The sequence below is a fragment of the Carcharhinus amblyrhynchos genome, chromosome 1, assembly GCF_965287045.1.
Source record: "Carcharhinus amblyrhynchos chromosome 1, sCarAmb.v2.hapA, whole genome shotgun sequence".
Lineage (NCBI taxonomy): Eukaryota > Metazoa > Chordata > Chondrichthyes > Carcharhiniformes > Carcharhinidae > Carcharhinus > Carcharhinus amblyrhynchos.
The window spans coordinates 29,093,304-29,115,191 of NC_137324.1; the positions used below are offsets into that span (position 1 = coordinate 29,093,304).

At 41.1% G+C, this 21,888-nt stretch overlaps 1 protein-coding gene across 1 annotated transcript; it reads right to left on the reverse strand.

Moving 5' to 3' along the window:
* Window positions 1–129: 129 nt before the first annotated feature.
* Window positions 130–16,914, reverse strand: atp5fa1 (ATP synthase F1 subunit alpha). The gene is made up of 12 exons (XM_080203384.1): window positions 16,739–16,914; window positions 13,084–13,162; window positions 11,327–11,496; window positions 10,327–10,500; window positions 9,755–9,921; window positions 9,091–9,239; window positions 8,705–8,856; window positions 7,562–7,786; window positions 7,010–7,117; window positions 5,939–6,083; window positions 4,302–4,452; window positions 130–353 (listed from the first exon to the last, which is right to left on the reverse strand). Exons 1-12 carry the CDS (start codon window positions 16,796–16,798, stop codon window positions 272–274), a joined length of 1,662 nt encoding a protein of 553 aa, XP_080059510.1. The 5' UTR covers window positions 16,799–16,914; the 3' UTR covers window positions 130–271.
* Between the last annotated feature and the right edge of the window lie 4,974 nt (window positions 16,915–21,888).

Genomic DNA, 21,888 nt, shown 5'->3' on the forward strand with positions numbered 1-21,888 from the left:
ATTCAAATGGGAAAGAAAAATGGTTAAGTAAAACAACAAACTATGTTGGTCCTGCCAATATTGTCTTCATTAACACTAACTTTCTTCATTGAAAATTAACGCACAGGAGAAAAAGCCAAACTCAAGACATCGAGTGAAACATTTTATTCGAGCAAAAACCCTTCTGTACATTTTAAACAATAGCATAAACTGCTTTCCAACAGTTCATGTGATGAAGAATCAGAGCATTCAGCCAAACATTCACAAGACAGGTTGGTAGACACGAGTGAGCTTATGCCTCAAAGGTGGACAAGAAATCCACTACAATCTTCTTTAGCTTGGCTTCCATCTCAGTACTTATTTGTCCCTCAGCCCTGTAACAGAGATTAATTTGTTTTTAGAAGTTCATAAATGGAATGGTTCAAGTCAATGCAGATAGTCCCAGATGAGCTTAAACTGTGCATAAATACTTTTAGGATATAAAGACAGTTGGAGTTGGAGGCACAGGTCATCACATGATATGGCGAGACTCATCTTAAGGTGTAAAAATAAATTTTCCAGTTATCCAAAAGTATTCCAGAAAGACGGAGAAGGACAAAAAAAAGTGAAAGCATTAATTAAATTTATTATAGCACTTAAACCATGTGATGTCATGGAGGGGCCAAAGTCAGGAAAAACTATTTGTGTAAAACCAAAGAATCGTAAAACTGGAAAGATGCTAGGAGCAAATTTCCAGAAATATATTCTTGGATAGATTCTTGGTAAGCAAGGGTGTGATATCTAAATGGTACAGCAGGCTTTGACCTGAAGGTCATACTCCTTGTTCATAAGATTCTCAGAAGAAATGCATCCTATCTTCAGCTTGGGTTTAAGGAGATCTCAAGGACAAAGTAGTAGGAGTACAGATCTGATGTCAACATTAAGGAAGTCTATAAACATGCAAGTATTAAAAAGGTAGTCAAAGAGGCTGACTGGGAACTCAAAAATAAGGCTGATTTGTATAGAAAGTATATTTTCTTCAAGCAGCAGTGGACATGACTGAGGTACTAAATGAGGGCTTCTTTCACCCATCTTCATGGGAGAGAATGCTGCATACGTAGCAGTAAAAAGGTAGCAATATTAGATGGAATAAAAACAGAAAGAGGTGCCTTGCTTTTGAGGACCACCAATCTTAAGTCATCACATCCGCAAGGAATGGATCCAAGGTTATGGAGGAAAACAAGGGTATAATTTCTAGAGGTTCTGGCCACAACTTTCCAACATGCCTTAGGTATGGGGTTGGTGTCAGAGGAATGAAGGACTACAAATGGTACAGTGAAAAGGGGATAAACCTGCCAAATACAGGCCAATCAGCCTGACACTGACGGTTGGGTAAATTTGACACAATGATACAATTAGCACTTGGAAAAGTATGGGCTTAAAATCAAAAATCAGCAGATTTAATCACTGAACTCGAAAGCAAATTCTTGAATAAACAAAACCTATATAGGTATTTAGTCTTTAGAGATGGCAAGATATGCTGTTAAATAGACATACAGAATCTTTTGCTTTATAAAGAGACTTAGTATTACAAAAGCAAGGAAGTTACACTTGACCTTTAAGTCACTGGTTAGAACTCAGCTGGAGTACCAAGTACCATTCTGCGCATCACACTAAGCAAAGAGGTGCAGAAGAGATTTTTCTCTGATAGAGGGATGAGGGATTTCAGTTATGTAGGAAATGAGGGACTCTGACGCAGTTACCTTTTAAAGTGTCACCTTACTGGATATCCTTTGGTTCCCTTTTATCCATTCTGCTTGGTGAACCCATAACGAACTAATACATTTGTCAAATGTGATTTTCTTTTCACACAACTATATTTACTCTGCCTCAATGCATCATGATTTTCAAAACATCTTGATACTTTCCCTTAATAACAGATTCTAACATTTTCCCCAAAGATAGATTTAGACTAATGGGCCTACTTTTCCTGCAACCTTATAAACAATGGTGTTGCACTTATTTTCTACGGGACCTTTCTAAAATCTAGGGAATTTCTGGAACTTACATCTGATGCATCCACTATCTCTTGCAGCCATTTTTAAGATGCAGGCCGTCTGGTCCATTTGTTTTCTTCACATTTTTACTTTATTATCATTAGAAGTCCCCCCTCACCCTCCTGAAGATGTATTTGGTGTCTTCTGTGAAGACCAGATTAAAAAAAACTACTTGTTCCAAGTTTCTGCCATTTCCTTTTTTCCCCATTTAATTCCCCAATCTCACTCTAAGGATGGGTGCCCTTTTTAGCTTGAAAAGCCTTTGCTGTCTGTTTATATATTTGAGTTCTCTCTCGTACTAAAAAACTTTTTCTCCCAATCCTTTGGCCTGTCATAAATCTTTGATAGCATCCTCAACTTCCTTAGCCACAGATGGTGTGTCATTCCCAGTCTCTCGATTAAATCAATCTTTGTTGAGTTATGAAATATCTTCCACAGCTTTTCTACCAACTTACCTTTCAACCCATTTTTATTTTATTCTAGCCAACTTGTGTCTTCATAAAAGTTAGATGAAGGCAAAACAAGATCAGAGATTAGCTTCAGATCCAAATTTCTCTTGTACAAATTGAGTGAAATTCTATAGTTTAGTTTATATCCACTCCTAGAGAGGATTCTTTACTTTGGACCTATTGTTCTGAAAAACTGTCCCGAATACTGGATGAACTCAGGCTCCAGAACAGTTTGATTTGTCCAATCTACATGATTATTATCTTCCATGATTATTGCAGTACCTTACTTTCAAGCTTCCATTATTTTTTAATTTATATTAAGTGTAGCTGTTGGAGGCGCCTATGACCTATTCCCACAGTGACTTCCTTTCTATGCTGTCTCAGCCCCTCCAAACTGATCTTCTGAACCAAGATCATGTCTTGCTTCTGCACTAATTGCATTGTTTATTAAGAGCTACCACACCTTCTCCTTTCTTGCTGTCCTTCCAAATACCCTTAAACACAGATCATAACCACTTCTCCCATTTTCAGACAGCAGCTTAGAGAAATTTCTTCTTACCACAGTTCTAAAAGGTTTAGCCTAATCCTCAAACTGTGATCCTTAGTTCTATACTCCCCCACCATTGGTAACATTCTTTGAAACTACCCTGTTAGAGTTTGATAAACTTTTATGAGATCTTCTTTAAACTCCAGTGAATATAATTCTAACTGACTTGGTTTCCCTCATAACAGACCTGCCATCCCAGGAATCAGCCTGGCAAACTTTCACTGTATTCCCTCTATAGCAAGGGCACCAAAACTGCGGACAGTACTCAACATGTGGCCTCACTAACACCCTACACAAATGCAGTAAAACATCTCTGCTATGAAGACCATTTGCCTGCTTTACTGCCTGATGTACCTGCGTGCTTGCTTTCAGCAACTGATGCACAAGGCCACCAAGGTCTCGCTGAGTATCCGCCTCCCTCAATTTACACCCATTCGAGTAATAACCTGTCTTCCTATTATAGCTGCTAAAATGGATAATTCAGGTGTCCAAATCCCCTGAAGCATCTCTGCATCCACCTCATAAGCTCACCTTGCCACCCAGCTTTGTACCACCTGGAAATTTGGATATGTACAAAATTGGGGTCCTAGCACAGATGCCTGCGAAATCCCACTAGTCAGTGTCAATCAGAAAAAGATCCCTTTACACCAACTCTTTGCTTCCTAACTCTAACCAGCATTCTATCCATCTCAAGACATTACCTGCTATCCCATGTGCTTTAACTTTACGTAGTAGTCTATTATGAGACACCTCATTGAAAGCCTTTTGAAAATTTAAATAAACCACATGCACTCATCCATCCTCCTCAGTCGACTCAACCAGTTAATCCTCAAAAAATTTCAATAAATTCGTCGAGCATCATTTCCCTTTTGTAAATCCATGCTGATTATACTACTATCAACCAAAAATGCTAACTATTTCTCTCTCCAGGTGCTGTCTGAGCTGTTGAACATTCTCCCCTTCTATCACAGACAACTTCTGAGAGCAAAACTATCAGATTACCATACATTTTATTGACCAGTTTCAGAACAGCAATGAAGACTAAATGGAAACAAGAGAGCCACTTAGCTTATTGGCTATAACAGACTATACAAGATATAAGGAGGTGCATGTTCTAAACGGGTCAATGTACAAGAAACTGAAATCAGATCTTTAAAAAGTTATCTTGAAGGCCTTAGAATAAATTTTGACTTGAAATTAATTCAGTTATGTTCCAAAATGACAGAAAATGCTTGTAACAAATTGAAATTTTCTGAGTGATGCAATAAATGTACAGATTGACCTCCTTACCTAATTGTTTCCAAGATATCCTGGTGCTGAGTCTTCACGTGGGCCAGGAAAGCAGGTTCGAACTTTGTGATCTTGCTAGGCTCCATTTTATCTAAGTGACCTCGGACACCAGCATAGATAACTGCCACTTGCTCCTCAATAGCCATGGGAACTGGAAGGCAACACAGAAGTTACTTCACAACAGGCATATGCAAACAAGGCTGATGTATTTTCAATCAGCTTTAGCCACAAGTGCCAGTAGGTGATCCATCCTAGCCGAGGTCTCCACCAGAGATGCTGGGCTACGGGTCCCAAAAACAAGTCTTCTGTAGCGCTGAAGATTTGGACTCCAAAATTAGCCACGCTGTTCATATCAGTGTTCTAGATTTACATCTGACAACATGGAAAAATGTCCAGATACTCCTGTCCACAAAAAGCAGGACGAATCCAATTTGTACAATTATTGGCCCAATCAGCAGCAGTGGTGAAAAGTGTCAATGAAAGTACCATCAAGAGGTACTCAGGAACAATTTGCTCAATTGTGCTTATTTTGAGCTCTGCAACAAACACCTGGCTCCAGACTACTACTTGACCCAAACTTGGATAGAACAATCAAATTCCTACAGCATGAATGACTGCCCTTGACATCAAAGCAGCAAGTGACCAATTGCAATATTAAGAAGCCCAAGTAAAACCGAAGGGGTCAATGGAAATTATGGGGAAATTCTCCACAGGCTGGAATCATACCCAGAACAAACAGTAGTCAATCATCTCAATCCCAGGACACCACTGAAGAAGTTCTCAGGGTAATGTCCTAGACCTAACCATCTTCAGCTGCTTTATTAGCAACCTTCCCTTCATCAGGTCAGAAGTGGGGATGATTGCATAATGTTCAATACTATTTGCTATTCAGATAGCAAAGCAGTCTATGCCTACATGCAGCAAGACCTAAACATCCAAGCTTGGGCTGATGAGTAGTAAACGTTTGTGCCACAGCACCAGGCAATAATTATCTCCAACAAAAGTCAAAACAAAGGCATTAAAGCCATTGCTGAATCCCCCTCATAACATCCTCACTAACCAGGAACTTAACTGGACCATCCACAAATACTATGGTTACAACACTTCGGAGGCTGTGCAGCAAGTGCCTCAACACCTGACTACCATAGATAAAAGGCACAAGTCACGTGTGACGGAATACTCTTCATCTGGCTAGATAAATGCAACTCCAATACTCCAAGCAGGTTTCACTGTTCTAGATGATCCACCTCCACGATACATCTAGTACCTCCTTTCCACAACAGTAAAGTCATACTTTTGTGAAAGCAGATGCAAACTACTGAGTCAGTACATCAGTTATGCTTCTGACAGCATAAGATTTTGTCCACAATCTTTTAACTACCCTCTAAGCTGATCTGATTTTTATGTGCAAACATGCATGTTTAGCACCAACAGATAATGATTTGTTTACTGTATTTGCAAGTCTATTTATGGCACATCTACTTACGCTATTAATGGTAGAACAAGAAGTCAAATTAGCGAAATCAAGCCATCTCCTTGTATTATAATAGACAGCAGCTTCTTCAAAAGCACTTGGGATGCTCTGAGGTCACAGCTCTAAACAAATACTTCTCTTTACAATATAAGGATACACTCACCATACTGTCCTTGCTTGAGCAGCTCTGTCAAACGAACACCACGATTCAACAATTGTTGTGTGGCAGCATCCAAGTCAGAGCCAAACTGGGCAAAAGCTGCCACCTCACGGAACTGGGCCAACTCCAGCTTCATGGTACCAGCCACCTGTAAGCAGTAAAAAAAACCAACGATAATTAGGGAGGAGACTATTTCTCAACATTTCCTCAAAATGCACGAGTCATGAATATAAAAAATCCAAGCATACTGATGTGCACTCTTATGGTCACTAACCTTACCCAATGTAACCATAAATTTTAGCATATTAGTTGACTGGGTAGCAAGTCTGATGGATGGGATAAAAGAAAAACAGGATTTTAAGTAGGGACAGATCTATGCTTGCCAACTGTCCAGCTATGCACACTTCCAGTAGGTTCCTTGGACCCTCATCAGGGCTTCAGCTTATTCTTAACTAATTAAACATATCAATTGCTGTGTGCTGACTAAGCAGACTTGGTGCTGCAACCTGGGACTTCCCTGTTTTTACCACCTGGCTATTTATTAAACAAATAAAAGTTGGATTCATGGCTTAGGTTCCCTAATTTAACAGTTAGATATGATTCAATAAGCAATCTTCCTGTTTCAATAAAATTTAGCAACAAGCATGTCATAGAACAATTACAGTGCAGAAGGAGGCCATTCAGCTCATCAAGCTTGCACTACTGACAATAATCCCATCCAGGCCCCCTCCTTTCAACCCCACATATTTAACCTGCTAATACACCTGACACTAAAGGGTTAAATTAGCACAGCCAACCTAAACTGCACATCTTTGGACTGTAGGAGGAAACCCATGCAGACAGGGAAAATGTGCAAACTCCACACAGTGACCTGAGGCCAGAACTGAACCTGGGTTTCTGGTGCTGTGAGGCAGTGGTGCTAACCGCTGTGCCACAGTGCCTACTTCAGAGAGTTTGTAAAATTAATAAGTCATTTTACTTAAGCAGGCTGGGATACAAGTTATTAAAATCCTGGTAGCAGTGTTTAAATAGTTGTCATGCAGAAATAAAAGAAAAAAGCTTTGCACTGAATACCTGTTTCATGGCTTTGGTCTGGGCAGCAGATCCTACACGAGACACAGACAAACCTACATTGATAGCTGGGCGGATACCTTTGTAGAATAATTCAGTTTCCAAGAAGATCTAGGAAATAAAAGGAATTAAATGAAAGCAAATGCAGCATCATCAGGAGAAATTCAACACAAGACAGCACTGCTTACAAAACTACACATCAGATCTAATGCTACATCAACATTAGTTTTGCAATATGAATAGGCAATAAAATTCTTTAGGCATTGCTTTACTTTCCAATGAAGCTCAAATCATATCCTTTATACCATTATGATTTTGATGGATTTCCATTTGACCTATGCCTCCTAACAATCCACAGGGTCTCCAAGTCAAGTGTAAACCCTGTGCAGCTTACTGTAACTGAAGTCTTAAATTGTAAAGAGATAAAACATTGCTAAAAAAAGTGATCGGTTAGTGTTCTTATTGTAACCATATTCCTCTTTCTCCAAATGAAAGACCAACTTCTTGAGCTATCTGCAAAAGCAGCACAGAATAATTTGTGCTTTTACAACTTACTTGGCCGTCAGTGATGGAGATGACATTGGTTGGAATGTAAGCAGACACATCACCAGCCTGGGTCTCAATAACAGGAAGAGCAGTAAGGGAGCCACCACCAAAGTTATCATTCATTTTGGCTGCTCTCTCCAGCAGACGGGAATGCAGGTAGAACACATCACCAGGGTAGGCCTCTCGACCTGGGGGACGACGCAGCAGCAGGGACATCTGGCGGTAGGCAACAGCCTGAAGAGATTTCAAGCAAGACATTGGTTATTACAAGTCTCATTACACTGTAGTAAAGGAGCAGGATTTAGAAGTTGATGGTATATATATGCGCAACTACTTTCAAGACTTGATTAAATGGGTGACTTCACAAAATAACTCAGGAACAGAGGAAGATAAGTCTGGTCTCAAACATCCTTTTCAAAAATAAGCTCCCCTAAAAGTGAGCATTTAGGATTTTGTTCAAAATCTAGTAATTTTTACAAAAATATCAATTCAAAGCAGAACCTGGAGATCAGAACCAAATGAAAGACCAATAGCTGAATCTCTCAAGAAATTTTCCACTGGCGATCTGAAATTTGGTTTTTGACCAGAGCTGAAGTACTTGAGGGACAGCATGGTCTACTCCTGCTATTTCATACATTTAGTCAAAATGTAGCACTGGCATTGCAAATGGATTTGGTACCGGCAGACAAGGCGGTTAGGTGGGGATCAACCAGGGTTGCTACCTGCTGGGACGCGAGTTGAACTGTAATTTCAAAATACAAAATTAAAAATCTTTCAAAAGGATAAAAATACACACAGTTAATAGTCCAGAGTTTCAGCAAGCAAATAACCAGAACTTGCAGATAGGTAAAATCAGAGACATTTCCAACTGAAACATGGATTTTGAACCCAGCCCATTCATATACAAAGATCTGACTCAATTCCCAGGATGTGGGGGAGTTTCAACACTTGAATTTTTGTCCAGGCTAGTGGATCCTTGCCAAAGTGTAGCACAATTAAAAGGTCAGTTCAGATAGAAAATTAATGGCAAGCAATTTGTTCTGTCAAGACCAGAGAATTACCTTCTGGAAGACGAAACAAAATGTTTGACCAAAAATCTCAGGTTAAGACAAGGAACTTAAGCAAAGCCAATCAAAGACATGACAGACTGACCTGCTTAGATAAGTCATCATAGATGATTAGTGCATGTTTGCCATTGTCTCTGAAATATTCTCCCATAGAGCAGCCAGAATATGGGGCCAGGTACTGCAGTGGGGCAGCATCAGAGGCTGTGGCCGAGACCACAATGGTGTATTTCATGGCATCTAGAAGTCAAAGACACGAATAAAATTAGGTGCACAACAACTCACAATAATGTCCAATGGCATAGAAGCTATTACTTACAATATTTGTAATTAGTGCTCAATGGCTCCCAATCTTTTTACTTTTTTTTTAAAATATAAACAGAATCCTGGATGATTTTCTTAATCCAACCAAGAACAAGTGTAATGTGCAGAACTCATGCCACAAAAATTTAACTGCTCAACATGAACGCTTACCTGCATCTGTCAGTCTCTTAACTAGCTGAGCCACAGTGGACCTCTTCTGACCAATGGCAACGTAGATACAGTACAGCTTTTTCTTCTCATCAGTGCCTTCATTGAATCGTTTTTGATTGATGATGGTATCAATGGCAATACCAGTTTTGCTGGGACAAAAAGTATAACGTACATTATAACATAGATCAGAGTCAGAATAGGTTTATTGGGATGCCTAAGCCATTCAAATCTAAAATACCTCAAGTCCATTAACTACACCACAATAGGTTAACTAATCTCAGTTAGGATAGTAGCACAAAGTGATTTCCACGTGTCTCTGGATTAGAAAGGAAAAGGAAAAGAATGGGATGGAGAAGGAACAACCTGTGGAGGATTTTGAGTTTGATATGCAACAATGTCAAGCAAAGCAGGCTGGAATTGTACATTGGAATGAACCATCAACTCGTTATCCAATGCTATCACTTGCTAGCTCCACTCTACATCCATTAAATGTATTTCAAGGAGGGATATGGTCTGAATTCAGCATTTTCCAAGACATTATTGAAAAAAATGTATTCTTCAAAGAAGCATTAAAGGAAATAAGTCAGCTAATCAGACCAGTAATCTCTATATTCACATCACAGAAACTGGCTTTACTAAAACTGTTTTAATACAAGGCTCTTACCCAGTCTGTCTGTCACCAATGATAAGCTCTCGCTGTCCACGACCAATGGGTACTAGACTATCTACAGCTTTAATGCCAGTCTGCATAGGCTCCCGCACTGAGATTCTGGGAATAATACCAGGGGCTTTTAGCCCCACACGTCTACGGCTCTTGGCTCCAAGTGGACCCTATTAGAGGGAGGCAAAACACTGAGCTTTATGAAGGATTCAAAATCACAAACAAAAGGAACCAAAAAAGAAAAAAGACAATTTGCCACAGCCGGGTTAAGTTTTACCAACTGTCTACTGGAACTTGTTTTCAACCCAGATTCAAGAATTTTAGAAGTTTAGATCACAATCCCAGGGTACAAAGGGAAGCTGAATCAGCATGAGAAAGAAAGGAACAGAAGACTACACAGCTAAGGGCAAAAGGGCTGATTCTGTACTACAAAGATACAATGTATTTTTATCCAAAATTAAAATGAGATGCAGATCACAGCATTAAAAAAAAAGGAGCTAAAGCACATATTTTAACAAAATAATCAGAAGTAATCTCGTTACTACAAACCAAGGCAAATTTTCAATGCTCCCTACCTTTCCATCAATGGCATTACCCAGAGCATCTACAACACGTCCAAGCAGCTCCTCTCCTACGGGGACATCCACAATGGCACCAGTTCGCTTCACAATGTCTCCTTCCTTAATTAGCTTGTCATTACCAAATACGACAACACCAACATTGTCAGGTTCCAAGTTCAGAGACATTCCCTGAAAGACACCAACTAAGTTAGAAAGCAATAAGAATCCTGGTGTTTTCTGACCAAAATGCAGTACAGACAGAAATTACTAGTTTGTTCATAGGTCTTACTACAATTTCTAGCCAATTATCACAATAAATATGGGCGTAGTTTGGTTTTTTTTGTTTACAGGATGGTGTATTTTGCATATAATACTATCACAGCTTGAACAGGGTAGGGGGAAGAGGGGGGCACAATCTCTTCTGGAAATACAGACTTCACTTAAGATACTGTTCTTTACTAGCAATTCACCACTATCTAGTCCAAGTGGTCATTCTTTAACCTACGAGAGCAAGTGTTGGCAGACAGTTGAGCAAAAAGGGCCTCGTACTTGAACCTATTTTGTCCTCATCCAACATCTACACATGTAGATGTGATAGGAGGAACGATTGGATAAACTCTAGGAACAGAAACACTGGTTGAATTATTTAAGCATAGCACTCAAGTCAATTATTACTGCTACCATAATCCTGATTGAGACCAGTAAACACATCATCTGGGAATCAAACACAAGACCTTATGGCAAAATGGTTTCTATAAAAGGGAACGGGGACTACAATAATGAAGGCAGAATCATCAAATTCATATTCTCAATTACACTGAACTCGGTTTTTAAGAGTGGCCCAAGAAAAAAAAAAGCTATCCCATTAACTATTTGAAAGGAAACCCTAAGTTATTGGTCCTGCTTGGCTCCACCTGTATGAATTTAACCATATAAGGATTCTGCATTCACACATGCAAGTTAGAGTCTTAGTTCAGCTTTCCAGTAATTCAAAAGCACTTTAGTGCTTAGTTACCTTCAGGCCAGAAGAGAATTCCACCATTTCTTCAGCCTGTACATTCCTCAGCCCATACACACGAGCGATACCATCACCGATTGATAGCACACGACCAGTCTCCTCCAGGTCAGCAGAAGTGTCAGCCCCCAGGATACGTTCTTCCAAAATGGAGGAAACCTCTGCAGTACCTAATAGAAAACACCAAGCTGTGTAACTGCAGTTGTAATATGTTGGCAACTCTGGAGCTATTTCCACTTGAGCAAGGGTGGCTAAGAAGTTTAACAAGGTTTTAAAAATTGCAAAGGGCTTCATATTGAGATAACGTTAAGCCTGATAATAGAAAGTCACTGAAAGGAACTGACAGGTCATCACCGGAGGACCAAGAGGGACTGTCACCAATTCATAATCAGAGGTTGAGACATCTTAGGGGGAAACTTCTCAATGCAGTGGGTTACTAGATCATAAATGGGCGGCACGGTAGGACAGTGGTTAGCACTGCTGCTTCACAGCTCCAGGGACCTGGGTTCGATTTCTGACTCAGGTCACTGTCTGTGTGGAGTTTGCACATTCTCCTTGTGTCTGCGTGGGTTTCCTCCCACAGTCCAAAGATGTGCGGGTTAGATTGATTGGCCATGCTGAAATTGCTCCTTAGTGTCCAGGGATGCGTAGGTTAGAGCAATTAGTGGGTATAATATGTGGGGAAGAGAGCCTGGGTGGGCTTGTCGTCAGTGCAGACTTGATGGGCCGAAGGGCCTGTTTCTGCACTGTAGGTTCTATGTTCTAAACTTTGCCAGAGGAAATGGCCATAGCAGAAATGATTGTACTTTTTAAGGGAGAAAGGGAAACTTGTTTTAAATGCATCCAAAATCAGATTTTTTGGAAAATGCAGGGCCATAGTTCAAGTTTTGAGTATGCTAGTTATAAGGTGACAGTCAATGACTCAAATGGCTTCTATGCAGAGAAATTTTATGGTTTGATGTACCAGAGCAAATTAAGTCCAGGCTAGTTAAATCATGGCTAGTTTAAAGTAAGATTTCCTGTCATTAGCCAGCTTAATCAAAATTGTCCGGACAAACCATTATCCACTGCAACCAAAAGAACACATTAAATAAATACTGTGCGCAGTTCTGGTCGCCTCACTATAGGAAAGACATAGAAGCTATTGAAAGGGTACAGAGGAGATTTACAAGGATGTTGCCTGGATTGGGAGGCATGCCTTATGAAGTTAGGTTGAGGGAGCTGGGACTCTTTTCCCTGGAGAGACGAAGGTTGAGAGGCGACCTAATAGAAGTTTATAAAATGTTGAGAGGAATAGATAGGGTGAATTCTCAGAGGCTATTTCCCCAGGTTGAAATGGTCGCTACGAGAGGACAGATTTAAGGTGCAGGGAGGAAAGTACAGAAGTGATGTTAGGGTAAGTTTTTCACTCAGAGGGTGGTGAGTGAATGGAATCGGCTGCCATCAGTGGTGGTGGAGGCGAACTCGCTGGGGTCTTTTAAAAGACTTCTGGATGAGTATATGGGGTTTAATGGGATTGGGAGTTATAGATAGGGCTATAGATTGGTAGGTGTTGATGTGATCGGCGCAACTTGTGGGCCGAAGGGCCTGTTTGTGTTGTAGTGTTCTATGTTCTAAAAAGCATTTGATTTATAAATACAAAAACAAAAGTCAAAAGGTACATTGCTCACACTATGATTGATTTCTTTCATCGATCCTGATATAGTGAATTGTGAATATCTACAAATATTGGTCAAAGTCTTTTGCTGTAGACTAACCTGTTTTTTGAAGCCATGTCCTTGAAGTGTGAAGATTTTTGGTGCTTACAAAGACTGCTGGAAGAGCATGTCTTGCCACCTATAAAGAATAAGACTGAAATGAATATATTTTTTCCAGAAAAACCCAGTATATTAAAAAGCTTAGTAGCATTCCACAGAATACAGGACAAATACTTTCTGGTTTTCCCATTCAATATGCAGACCACCTCTCTGCTGAATTACCTTTGGTAAACTTAAGAAACATTCAGCTTTGGTTTTTCACCAGGGGAAGTAGACAAGTTTTACGATGGATGATCTGGTCCAAAACCAAAGGTCACCATGCAAGCCAATTTAAGAATTTAGAACATCTGTTTTCTGCAAGTGCAAGGCAGTATGATTTACTAGCTGTGAAAGCAGTGTTGATGTTTCTCTGTGATCCTTAAGACAAAATGAAAATATTTAGCCAACTCAGCCACAGGCTGAGTTTTAATGATTGGCTTAAAAAAAAATTGGTATTTATATAGCACCTTTCATGATCATGGGATGGTCACAACACTCTACAGCCAATTAATGACATACCTTTTGTAGTCACTGTTGTAATAGAATCATAGAAAATTACAGCTAAGAAACAGGCTTTTTGGCCTTCTTGTCTGTGCCAAACCATTTTTGCCGAGTCCCATTGACCACATCCCTCCACATCCCTCTCATCCATGAACCCGTCCAAGCTTTTCTTAAAATGTTAAAAGTGACCCCGCATTTACACTTTATCCGGCAGCTCATTCCACACTCCCACCACTCTGCGTGAAGAATCCAACCCCCCCCCCCACCCCAATAGTCCCTTTAAACTTTTCTCCTTTCACCCTTAACCCATGCCCTCTGATTTTTTTCTCCTCTAGCCGCAGTGGAAAAAGACTGCTTGCACTCACACTAGCTATACCCATCAAAATCTTATACACCTCTATCAAATCTCCCCTCATTCTTCTACACTCCAGGGAATAAAGTCCTAATCTATTCAATCTCTCTCTATAACTCAGTTTCTCAAGTCTCAGCAACATCCTTGTGAACCTTCTCTGCACTCTTTCAACCTTATTTACATCCTTCCTGTAACTAGACGACCAAAACTGTACACAATACTCTAAATTCGGCCTCACCACTGCCTTTACAACATTACCATAACACTCCAACTTTTACACTCGATACTCCGATTTATAAAGGCCAATGTACCAAAAGCACTCTTTACGACCCTATCCACCTGTAATGTCACTTTTAGGGAATTCTGTACCTATATTCCCAGATCCCTCTGTTCAACTGCACTCTTCAGAGGCCTCCCATTTACCCTGTACATTCTATTTTGGTTTGTCCTTCCAAAGTGCAATACCTCACACTTCTCTGCATTATATTCCATTTGCCATTTTTCAGCCCATTTTTCTAGTTGGTCCAAATCCCTCTACAAGCTTTGAAAACCTTGCTCACTGCCCACTACACCTCCAATCTTCGTATCATCAGCAAATTTACTGATCAAATTTACCACATTTACATCCAGATCATTGATATAGATGACAAACAACAATGGACCCAACACCGATCCCTGCGGCACACCACTCATTACAGGCCTCCACTTAGAGGAGCAACATAGGAACTGCAGCAGCCAACTTCCCCACAAACAGCAATTCAATGATGACCAGATAATATACTTTTGCGATATTGAATGTCAGTCAGGACAATTGGGATAACAGAAAATAGTAGGTAATTCGCCAAGCCTGTTCTGCAATTCACTATCATCCAACTCAATAGCCTGACCCTACCATCATATCCTTTGATCCCTTTCGCCCCAAGAACCATGCCTAACTTTTTTAAAAACACACAATGTTTTGGCCTCAATTGCTTATCACTCTGGGTGAAGAAATTTCTCCTCTTAGTCCTAACAGGTATACTCTATCTTTAGACAATAATCCCTCATTCTGGACACCTCCATCCTTGGGAACGTCCTTCTAGTTCTGCTGGAATTTTATAGGTTTCTAGGCGATCCCCTCTTCAGAGCAATGCAATTTTTCATAGGATGTGGGCACTGCAGGCAAAGCCAGCATTTGTTGCCCATCCCCACTGTCCTTGAATGCCTTGCTGGCAAACAGTAGAGGGCAGTTGTAAGTCAACCATATGGCCATGGGATAAAAACAGAAAAGACTCAGCAGGTCTGACAGCATCTATGGAGAGTGAAACAAAGTTATTGCTTCGAGTCCTTATGACTCAATTTCAGAGCTCACATTGTGTGACTCCAGACCACGTAAAAATTACAGATTTTCTTCCCTAACGGGACATTAAGTGAACCAGATTTTTTTAAAATCAAAAATCAATGGTAGTTTCATGGGCAGGCTTAGCTTTTCTTTAATTCCATATTTTACCAATTAAAATGTAAATTCCACCGATTGTCCTGTGGGATTTGAACCCTTGCCCCCACAGCATTAAGCTGGCCCTCTGAACTGCTAGCAATGTTACCATAACATCATCATTTTCCCTTAATTTGAGCTGTCACTGGATTAAGCAGAGGAACTGAAGAGTGTGTAAAGTGAAGTGAAGTGACAGAAAATTTAACAGTGGGGGATTCTGACATGCCTCTGATGGAGGCTGGACCTTGAATCCTCAGCCACTCTAAATGGGTATGAGTCCACCCAAACAGCTTTGGTTTGGCAGCCCATTCGAAAGACAGCATCCCCCAACAATGCAGCTCTTCCTTAGTAATGCACAGTATTGTGAGCCTTTGTGCTCACGTCTTGCGTTGGAATGAAACCCAGTCTTCTACTTACAGATGAGCACCAACTAAGCCATTGCTAACACTACAAATTGAGATATTAAATAGACATTTCTTAATACTCAATTCCAGGTTCAACAGGGGCAAATGGTAAAAAACTCACCCTTCAGTTGTCCAATTAAACATTGAGGTAACCCACTGCTTGACAAGATCTAAGATACTAGATTTTAAAAACAGTTAATAACTAACCAAATACCACTGTTAATTTAATGCAAGGCTACAAAATCTCAACATTATTGTAGCTAAGTAACATTTGCACAGGCTATATATAGTCTGAATATTTCTGTTTAACTGTCACTGGTTTAACACAATGTTAATTAACATAAAAACCAGATGCAATAACAACCAAGGAATTAAGCTAAAACATACTAAACTAATTGCCAAAATTTGGCTCAGCTGCAAAAGAGAAACCTTTCCGACGTTCTGCACGAATCTTAATCAACAATAAAAACGTAATTTGTGAATGCAAAAAAAAACTCGCTATGAAAATGGATAAAATCTGTAACGATAAACAATATTGCAAATTGAACTGAAGACGTGGTTGTTAGAGACATTAAAGGGCCTGACCTTCAGTAGGACGTTGTCAGTACACCTCTCTTACAGGCACACATGGGGCTGCTAGAAATCTCCACTTATAACAAACACAACCATTCCCTCTGACAATAAGTACGAAAACGTGTTAAAAGAACAGTCATGAAATGTCTTCCCCCCACAAATAACCTGATCAGTTTCTGCTCAAAGTCACTCTAGGCCCCACCAAACAGATGTCCCAAAATGGCGGAGGAGCCGGCAGCAGCTCCGGATAATTTGACTCGCGGGATCCCGAAGACCTTCGAAGATGAGATTAGGTTTTCGGGATTTGCTTACATGAGCTCGCTGCCTGGGAAGAGAGCGGGCAACAGCAGTCACTAGACGAACAGACAGCATGGCGACGGTAAGTTGATTTGTGTGTCCTCTGCGGTTCCTGCTCGAAATTACACTGCTGCCTCCGCCAAGCAGCTCTGCAAATGGCGACGGCTCAGCTCCTGAAGAGAGAGAGGTCAGCGGCAGCAGCGTGAGGCCCCGCCCCCACCTGACCCGGAAGGCAAACAGCGCACAATTCAAACCCAGGTCAGGTTCCAAAATCCGTTGCCGTCCATTTTAAAGATGGGTCTGTTACAGCATTTTGATAGTTAACTGAGAATTTCATCTCTTTACAGTCTCCTTTCAGCGAGCCACCAGATTGACCACTCACACCGTATTTTGGGAGAAGATGTTGAATTTTTCAAAAAATCATTGCCGACTTGCACTTCTTGTCAGGGTGACCCAACCCTAGCGGAGAAGTTGAGGGGACTCTGGCGTAGGGTGGGGCTGCTCGCTGCAGTGAGAGCAGGAGGAAAGCAGTATTTACAATTAAATAAGAGTTATTCTGAGGGCTTGGAAGCAGAGCTTGTGAAAGTGAACTAACAATTTACGTTCAGGGATAGGTCAATAGAGTTTAAAATGTTATTAGTGTCACAAGTAGGCTTGCATTAATACTGCAATGGAGTTACTGTGAAAATCTCCTAGTCCAGTGCATGTTCGGGTACACTGAGGGGAAATTTAACTTAGCTAATGCACCTAACCAGCATATCACTTGGACTGGGGAGGAACCTGGAGGGAACCAACACACATGATGAGAACGGCACACAGATAGTGACCCAAGATTTGATTGGGAATCAAATCCAGGTCCCTGGTCATGTGAGGCAGCAGTGCTAACCACTGTGCCACCGAGATGCAGCAGTTGACACAATGGGCTATTTCAGAATACATGAGAACATAAGAAATAGGAGCAGGAGTAGGCCAACTAGCCCTTCGAGCCTGTCCTGCCATTCAATAAGATCATGGCTGATCTGTCGTGGCTCAGTTCCACGTTCCCGCCCTCTCCCCATAACCCTTAATCCCCTCACTTATCAAAAACCCATCAACCCGTGTCTTAAAAATATTTAGCGAGGTAGCCTCCACCACTTCAACGGGCAGAGAATTCCAGAGATTCACCACCCTTTGAGTGAAGAAGTTCCTCCTCAACTCCGTTCTAAACTGCCCCCCCTTTATCTTGAGGCTGTGCCCCCTAGTCCTACTATCCTTTCTGAGCGGGAAGAGTCTCTCCACCTCTATCCTATCCATCCCATTCATCATCTTATACGTCTCAATGAGATCTCCCCTCATTCTTCTAAACTCTAACGAGTACAAGCCTAATTTATTCAGCCTCTCCTCATAGCTCAACCCCCTCAACTCCGGCATCAGCCTAGTAAACCTCCTCTGCACTCCCTCCAAGGCCAAAATATCCTTGCGTAAGTACGGCACCCAAAACTGCACACAATACTCCAGCTGCGTCCTCACCAATGCCCTATACAGCCGCAGCAAGACCTCCCTACTTTTATATTCAATCCCCCTGGCTATGAAGGCCAGCATCCCATTCGCCTTCCTGACCACCTGCTGCACCTGCAAGCTGGGTTTTTGCGACTCATGCACGAGGACCCCGAGGTCCCTCTGCACCGTCGCCTGCTGCAGTTTTTCGCCACGTAAGTAATAATCCTTCCTACCATTCTTCCTACCAAAGTGGACCACCTCGCACTTGCCAACATTAAATTCCATTTGCCATTTCCTGGCCCATTCGCCCAGCCTATCTAGATCCTTCTGTAGACTCTCACCACCCTCCGCACAATTTGCCTTTCCACCAATTTTGGTGCCATCAGCAAATTTCGATACCCTACACTCGGTTCCCTCCTCCAGATCATCTATATAAATGGTAAATAGCTGAGGCCCCAGCACCGACCCCTGGGGCACTCCACTAGTCACCATCCGCCAATCCGAATAGCACCCATTGACCCCCACTCTCTGCCTCCTATTTGACAACCAGTCCTCTATCCACGCTAACACCCTACCCCCAACTCCATGCCCCCTGACCTTCTGCAATAACCTCTTGTGAGGTACCTTGTTAAAAAATATACAATAGATACAATAAATATACAATAAAAAATATACATAGAACAGATACATGCCAACGGGAAAGAAAAATTCCACCATCGACAGTTAAAGCAAACTTAAAGCATATAATTGTGCAAAAATGAGTGGCTTGTCAGAAGTTTGAACACGGTATAAAAACATTAAAGAAAAACTACAAGATTATAAAGAAGGGAATATTAGAGCATGTGAGAAAGATGGTTAGAAATATAAAGACAGATAATGAGTATATATTTTAAAAGGAAATAAGCTAACAAAGCCAGCATTGGTCCTAAATGAGTCTGGAACTTAAGGACGAAAATTATGGAAATGACAGATGAATAGGCATTTTGCATTCGTCTTCACTACAGAGAATACAAGTAACATCTGAGAAATAGCTATAAATCTCAAATTTGGAAGGGGGGAAGGAACAAGAAAATTACAATCACTGGGGAAATGGTGCCAAGCAAATTGTTGGAAATGCACGTTGACAAGTTTCTGGGTCCTGATGGATTTCATCCTTGGGTCTTAAAGGAAGAGGCTAATGAGATAGTTGATATTTTGATTTTAGTTTTCCAGAATTCATTAGATTCATTAATGAAAGGGTTCATTACATTGGAAAATAATTAATGGAAAGTACACAGAAAACAGGAATCTAATTCTTTTAGCTAAACAGCTGTCATAGGGAAATGCTAGAAGCTGTTAGTAAATATGTTATAACAGGACACTTATAAATTCAGGGTAGGAATAGTTGATGGCTACATTTTATTTGCTAGTGTTGAGAAAAGTATGAGGTGACAAGTGAAAGATGAGGGGGCTTGATAAAGTGGATATGGAAACCATACCAAAAGTGACCAAATTATAGCCAGTCAAATCCACTGGCACTTGTTTAAAGGATACAAATAAAAAAGTTGTCAATTAAGTAATTATTGGCAGAACAAAGGTCTTTACATCAGTGTGACTGAGCTGAGGACGCTCTAGCAATCTGCCCAACTAACCACCCACAGTTTGATCCAAACAGTCATGATGTGGGGATGCCGGTGTTGGACTGGGGTAAGCACAGTATGAAGTCTCAATACCACGTTAAAGTCCAACAGGTTTATTTGGTAGCACGAGCTTTCGGAGTGTTGCTCCTGAAGTGAGTGACACACCTGAAGAAGGAGCGAGATTTGGAAAGCTTGTGCTGCCAAATAAACCTGTTGGACTTTAACCTGGCATTGTGAAACTTCTCACTGAACTAAACAGAACAGCACAGTGGCAGTAAAATGCCCCAATTGTACAAGAGACAGGATTACAGATCACAACTTGCCAAATAGACAATCAGACCAATTCAAGCTGATCACAAGGAGGGGACCGGGACAGGAAGACATCAGAGTTCAGGGTTAAAAAAGGGAGCAGAGAAAAAAAGGCTCTAAACAGGGAAAGGACTGCAAGTAGAAGACTTGAGGATGCAAAGGAAGCCCTGGCAATTGAACAGAGCTTAGGAAAAGCCCTGAAGATCAAAGAAGGCAGTGGCAGGTTGATGACTGTGCTGCAGGCCACGGGGCAATGGTACCCCTTTGGATCTATGATATTCTGTTTGGCACAGCCAGAGATATGGAACTGTGCCTGTGAGTTGGTACTTGATGTATGCTTGGGAATCCAGGGAACAGAATCTTGGGAGATGAGATTGAAACCCTGTGAAGTGAGCCATTGTTGATGCTATCCAAATTGGATTGACCTTTGGAGAGAAGTCCCAGACCAGGGGTGGGATTTTATAGACCCACTTGTCTCGAAACGGTAAAATCTTGCCTGAGGTCCATGACCTTCCCATTGTCCACCCCTTGCATGCTCTGATTGTAAAATTCTGGTCAAGATCTTTGATGGTGTAGAATGGATTCCTTGTGAGAGACAGAGTTTCAGTGAGATTGGTTGACTCACTGTTACTGACATGTGGTTGAGTTGTTGAGAAATCTGTGGACTCACATTTGGTTGCATCTGCCATTTATTGCGCAGTGTGGAGTGTTTGACCACAGTTGATTTGTGAATTCACATGTACCGCATCCATATCCTGAATATTGTAGAGTATAAGACAAATGTTATAAGTTGCTTTATCTTTCTTATATAATACATTTTTTGTTTGTTCAAAACCTGTGCAGACTGTGCAGTCTTGTGACTTTCTTCCCTGAGTAATGAATCTCATCCATTGTCTACTTTAAACAAACATCATTGATAACTGACCGGATATTACCAGATACTTGGGGGTCTGGCCAAGGATCAGAACAGAAATAGGGGCTTTTGAAGGATTTCAAATCCATAGAGAAATATGAAAGCTGATACTTCTTGAAGTTAAGGTTGATAAGATTTCCACAGTGATTTGTATTGGAAAACAGAATGGTTTTGTCAATTACTTGGACTTTTCTGGAGAAAGAATATTTATCCCTGAGTGATTTGTGACAATTAACCACGGCTAGACTAATTGCATCTGCAGAAGAGTTAGAGTTAAAAGCTGGACATAATTGAGGTAATAGCGCAACATCCAGGATTAGAAGAATGAAAAGATAATCCAGATAATTCCCTCCATCAAAAGATCAGAAGTGGGGATGTTCGCCAATGATTGCACAATGTTCAGCACCATTTGCGACTCGTCAGATACTGAAGTAGCCCATGTGCAAATGCAACAAGATCTGGACAATGTCCAGGCTTGGGCTGACAAGTGGCAAGTCATATTCACGTCACACAAATGGCAGGCAATGACTATTACCAATAAGAGATGTTCTAACCACTGTCCCTTGACATTCAATGGTGCTACCATCATTGAAACCCCACTGCCAACACCCTTGGGGTTATCATTGACCGGAAACTCGACTGGACTTACCACATAAACACAGTGGCTACAGAGCAGGTCAGAGGCTAGGAATATTGCGGTGAGAAACTCACCTCCTGACTCCTCAGAGCCTATCCACCATCTACAAGACATAAGTCAGGAGTGTGATGGAATACTCCCACTTGCCTGGATGGGTGCAGCTCCAACAACATTCAAGAAGCTTGACACCATCCAGGACAAAGCAGCC

Coding starts and splice junctions, on each gene's coding strand:
- atp5fa1 (XM_080203384.1), bottom strand. CDS start 16,798: ATGCTGTCTGTTCGTCTAGTGACTGCTGTTGCCCGCTCTCTTCCCAGG. Junction 11,497..13,083: donor GACATGGCTTCAAAAAACAG/GTTAGTCTACAG, acceptor GTTTTCTATTAG/GTACTGCAGAGGTTTCCTCC. Junction 8,857..9,090: donor TAAGAGACTGACAGATGCAG/GTAAGCGTTCAT, acceptor TTTGACTTCTAG/ATGCCATGAAATACACCATT.